The sequence below is a fragment of the Apis dorsata genome, unplaced genomic scaffold, assembly GCF_000469605.1.
Source record: "Apis dorsata unplaced genomic scaffold, Apis dorsata 1.3 scaffold_52, whole genome shotgun sequence".
NCBI classification, from domain to species: domain Eukaryota; kingdom Metazoa; phylum Arthropoda; class Insecta; order Hymenoptera; family Apidae; genus Apis; species Apis dorsata.
Window position 1 is genome coordinate 324,103 of NW_006263353.1, and position 5,892 is coordinate 329,994.

The 5,892-nt window shown below is 18.0% G+C and overlaps 1 protein-coding gene across 1 annotated transcript; it reads left to right on the forward strand.

The window, feature by feature from the left end:
- The first annotated feature begins 494 nt into the window (after positions 1–494).
- On the forward strand, positions 495–2,435 carry LOC102674156. The gene is made up of 5 exons (XM_006609039.2): positions 495–654; positions 1,753–1,825; positions 1,895–1,986; positions 2,078–2,183; positions 2,335–2,435. Exons 1-5 carry the CDS (start codon positions 604–606, stop codon positions 2,418–2,420), a joined length of 408 nt encoding a protein of 135 aa, XP_006609102.1. The 5' UTR covers positions 495–603; the 3' UTR covers positions 2,421–2,435.
- Positions 2,436–5,892: the final 3,457 nt, after the last annotated feature.

Below are 5,892 nucleotides of genomic sequence, written 5' to 3' on the forward strand. Positions count from 1 at the left end.
ATGTAAATCGTGAATTGTTATATGAAACAATGATTAAATGCAAAAGTGAATCGCAAAAATAAATTTTATGTGACATACATATAATAAATTTAAATGATTTTAATGATTTTTAAATATGTTATAAAGGACAAGATTTTCAATAATATTTTTTCTATAATCTTCTTATCATGTAATCTTAAAAAAAAAAAAAATAGTCAAATGATTATTTAAACGAGATTCAATTTTATTCATTTATTTTTTATTAATCATTTTATCCTTTGTATTCAAGATATAAAAACATTTGGATATTTCTTATTATTTTAATAAACATTCCCTTTTATTTTTTAAACATTATTTTAATATTGTTTTGATATCTTATATAAACGATACATAATCTGACTGAAGAAATGAGTTTTTTAAAACAAAAAAAAAAAAGAAAGATCATGCAAAATCGTTTATTACTATTAATGGAAGGAGAAATTCTAATATGGAAGTAATATAGATAATAATTATACCACAACTATAAAAATAGTTCGTGCGATTCGATATGTATTCAGTTCTGGTTGGATACACTTCGAGATCAGTCGAATTCTTGTTTCTAAAATCGACATATCAAAAAGAAAAATGAAAACTATCGTGCTTATTTTTGCCTTTTGCGTTTGCGTTGGTGCTCTGGTAAATATTTAAATAATTTTAGTTTTCTCTGTATTTATTAAAAATATTAATATTTAACATATCTCAATTTAAATTTTAAATTTTATATTATTAATATAAAATTTTATATTATTAATATAATATATAATATAAATTTTAAATTTTATATATTTACATTTTTATATATCTTAAAAATATTTGCAATTCATAACTTATTCGTAACTTATATCCTTGCATATTTTTATATCCTATAGATTATTATTATTTTTTTTAATATAAATTTGTTATATGAAATTTTTAGTTAATAATACTGATTTTCCGTTACCTCGTATATAATATTACTATTTGCAAAATAATAAATAATAAATAAATAATTAATAATTAAGAATTTTAATTATCTCCTAATTTTAAAATGACAAATAATAAATATTTTTTCGGTAAAATATGTTCAATATTATGCTTACAAAAATTACACAAAAAAAAAAAATATTTTTCTACAATGAATAATTAATAAAAAATAGATCATTTCTACAGTTTATGAAATATTTCGTGTTAAAGGAGAATGATTATATTGTTATTTGTTATTAATTATTTATTTTATGATAAAATTTTTGTATTGAATTTTTTTTTGATCTTTTTATATTTCATTTATTCATAAATATATTAATTTTACAATCTTTTTAATTTTATGATTTTATTTTTTATCTTCTATTTTATTTCATAAAAATCGACAAAAAAATATATATAATGAAATACAATAATTTTTAATTATTTCGATTAAATATAGTATTTTGAAATTTCTATCTATTTCTATCTATTTCTGAATAATTAAATTTAGTAGCAAAGAAGATAGGAGAATATTATTATTTTTAATCTAAATAATTTTCGAGCTCATTATATTATATGATTATGTTATGAAATATATTATAAAAAGATACTACTATTAAGAACTTTATTAATCTTTAAGATGAATAGAAGATTTTGAAAAAAAGATACATATAAAATATTTTAAAAATAATTACACGAATATCTCAAATAAATAAATAATCATGTTTTATAATATTTTATTTAACTATATAATATATAAATCTATTTTCATATTTGAATATTTTTTTTTAGACAATTGAAGAATTAAAAACTAAGCTACATACTGAGCAATCAGCTTGCAAAACAGAAACTGGCATTGATCAACGTAAGTTGCAAATAATGAAAAATTTAAAAATAATAAAATTTCTGATTAATTTTTTTATTCGAATTTTAGAGAAAGCAAATGACGTTAATCAAGGCAATGTCGATGTAGAAGATAAAAAAGTTCAATTATACAGTGAATGTATATTAAAAAAATTCAACATTGTTAGTATAAATAATAAAATTATTTAAATAGAATTATACAAATAATATATAATAAACAAAATAAAAAAAATTATTGTCACTTTTGCAACAGCTTGATACAAACGGTGTCTTTAAACCGCAAGGAATCGTAACAGTCATGGAAATACTTATAGATGAGAATGCTGTTAAACAATTAGTGTCCGAATGTTCAGCCATCTGTAAGTAAAAAATTATTAACGAAAAAATAATTTATATATTATATATTATCTTTATATATTCTTTATATATTATATATTTTAATTATTACACAAAACTTTAAATAAATTATTTATTATTGTTTATTATATTGACATATATTTATCATTACAGCCGAAGATAATATACATTTGAAAGCAAGTAAGTTGATACAGTGTTTTTCGAAATATAAAACGATGAAATCAGTAGACACTATTTAAACGTCCAACTATCAAAAGGAAAACAAATTTATTTATAACATGAAATATCTATTTTTTATTTTGATTGTAAAAAATATTTAGATTTATATTAATAAATTGATACACAATTATTTAACGTTTAAGTTTTGATTATTTATCCATTAAATTTTGTTGCTTCTCCGTTCTATTATGTTTTTATATTTTTATTATTTATCTAATTTAGTATGCATGTATTGTTATTATTTCTAAATTTTTTTCGATTCGTAATCTTTTGAAATTCTTTTATATTAAAATAACGAATTATCGAATTTTATTCTGAAACATTTTTATTATTAATTTTATGTTATATTCCGTTATTTATAAAAATTATTAAAATATATAATATTTTAGATTGAAATTGTAATTATAGTTGCAACATAGTACAAAATAGATTTATCATTTTATGAGATTTAAAAGAATATGAAATTGAGTATATGAAATTGAGTATATGAAATTGAGAATTGATAAAGTAATCAGTAGAGATTATATTAGCGACTCTACAGCTCTAGGAAAATCGATCAAATGTGTTTGAATTGGTTCTCATTATAATTAATTTATTATAAGTTTAATGTTCGTACTATTTCTTATCACATTTAATTCTGAAATAAACTGAAATAACAAAATAAATTATTAGCACCTAATAATAAATATATAATTAATTGAAATACTATTTTATTATAATTTTTTCTTGCTTCTTCAATTTATTTTTGTAACCTCATTTATTTAATAATTAAAAACTGATTTGTATTTGTAGTAAAAAAAATAAATAAAATATATTATGTTTTGTGATTTAATAATTATATCTTTTATTATATCATGTAATTCTATTTTTTTTTATAGTAATTGGTGTTTCGTTATTATTATTATTATTATTATTATTCACAATTTATTTATAATTTTAAATAAACTATATAATATTTATTGGATTAATTTTTTTAAACTTTATTTTGTCTTTATTAATTTTTATTTTTATTAGTAAATAAATTATTAGTAAATGTATATATTGTTGTATTTATATTATTGTAGACTATAAGGAAACCAATATTTTTTCAAATTTTCAATTAATTCACTTAATTAATCCACAAGAATAACAAGTAATCATTTATTTCATCATTTGATAAAATAGAATTTATGATTTTTTTCATATATGCGAATTATAAGTATATGATGAATTTAAGTAATAAAAAGAAATAAATTGTGTGATGCATATGCACTGAAGTTTGAATATTTTTAAAATTTGGGGATTTTTCCTTAATATTCGATCTGTTACCGATAATTTTTGATTCGAGACATATTATACAATAGATTGATAGATTCATTGATTCATGACAAAGATAATAACATGAAATTAAGTAATTAAAATAAATTAGATATAACGAGTATTTTACAATCGAATATGTACATATATATACATGTACATATATATATTGCATATAAATCGCGAACTGCTATATGAAATAATGATTAAACGCATAAGTGAATTGCAAAAATAAATCTTACATAAAAGATTAAAGAAAATTTCTATAAATCAATGAATGTGTGATATTGATATGAATTTCAACGATTTTTAAATATATTATAGAGGATAAGATTTTAAATAATTTTCTTTCATATATATAATCTTAAAAAAGAAAAAATTAGTCAAACGATCATTTAAACAAAATTCAATTTTATTCACATTTATTTTTTTTTAATCGTTTCATACTTTATATTCAAGATATAAAAAACATAATTATTATTTATTATTTATTATTTTGGAATTATTAAGAATTAATTTGGATATTTCTTATTATTTTAATAAAAAATATTTTAATAAGCATTTTTCTTTTTATTTTTTAAGCATTATTTTAATATTGTTTTGATATGTTATATAAACCGTGCATAATCTAAATAAAAAAGTATTAGTGAGTTTTTCTTAAAAAAAAAAAAAGATTATGTACAATTATTGCTATTATTACTAATAATGAAAAGAAAAATTCTAACATGGAAGTAATAATTATAGATAATAAGTTTTCAATTTGCAAAACATTGTTATTATTTCTACATTGTGATTTGAATATTTCGTTGAGATTACTTTATTAAATATTCAGAAAATATCCGAATCCAAAATTTTTGATTTCTCCTTAAATTTTAAGTCAATCGATCGTTTTTAAAGTCATATTTCGATAAAAAGAATTTATATACTTGCAAAGATACTTTATATATTTTTACTGAAAATAAAAAATTGTTCGTTAATATTTTATTAATAAATAAGTGTGTTGAAAAAATTTTTTGTAGACCATTATATATAATTAATTTTGAAAAAAGGACGGATAAAGAAAAAGAAACGAAAAATTATTTAAATGAAATTCAGACTTATATTCTATTAATCTATATTCATTTAATCATTTTATTAATTATTTAATCATTTTATTGTTTATATTCGAGAGATAAAATTTCTCAACATTTTAATAAATATTGATTTCTATTCTTTAAATATTATTTTATTATTTACATATGTTACATAAACGATATAACATATCTAATATGTTGTATAATCTGACTGGAGAGATATTAATAAATTTTTATTAAAAAAAATTATAATTATTTATAATTATTAATAAAAAAATAATTCTAAAATGATAATAAGATAATTATATTTCAATTATAAAAACACTTCCTGCAATTCAATGTATATTTAGTTTTTGTTCAATATTCTTTGAAATATCATGAATCCCGTTTTTATGAAGTATTAAAAAGGAAAATGAAAATTATTGTAGTTATTTTTGCCTTAGTATATCTTTTTGCGTTGTTGGTAAATGTTTAAATATTTGATCCATCTTTTTTTCATATTTGATAATCATAATTATTCATATTTATCATCTATCTTTAAATTTTTTTCTTTATTATATCTTTAAAAATATTTTCAATTGTCGCAATTTATATTTTTGTGATACATTATTTTCCTTCTTGACATAAATTTGTTATAATAAATTTTTATTCAATAATATATAATCTGTTTTTTTTCACAATAGTTAATTTATTTATAATTACTACACTAATTTATTTATAACACTGATAAAATATTAATTTATTTAATAAGCAATATAATATTGCGAGGAACAGAGAGCAACACGACCGCTCTACTCCGTGTCCGGAAAACGACTTCTCTAAATCGATATTTCGAATACGAATGTCATTTCTATATTGTCATTGATATTGATTATAATATTCCATTCTGTGTCTGTTCAGTGGTATATAACAATATTATTAATCCTTTCGATTCTGCATATTTGCAGAACGATAAATAATAAATAATTAATTAGTAATTAAGAATTTTAGTTAATTTTAGCAATTTTAGATTAATTTTAATCACCAGAAAAAAATATTTTCCTATTATGAATAATTTATATTCATAATAATTATTAATAATTAATAATTATATAATTTATAAAAAAGAATCTTTTCCTATAAA

Bases quoted from the DNA above. Each gene is read 5' to 3' on its own strand.
- LOC102674156 (XM_006609039.2), top strand. From the start codon at position 604: ATGAAAACTATCGTGCTTATTTTTGCCTTTTGCGTTTGCGTTGGTGCT. The intron at 1,987-2,077 runs GTTAGTATAAAT...CTTTTGCAACAG, and splicing joins TATTAAAAAAATTCAACATT to CTTGATACAAACGGTGTCTT. The intron at 2,184-2,334 runs GTAAGTAAAAAA...TTATCATTACAG, and splicing joins GTCCGAATGTTCAGCCATCT to CCGAAGATAATATACATTTG.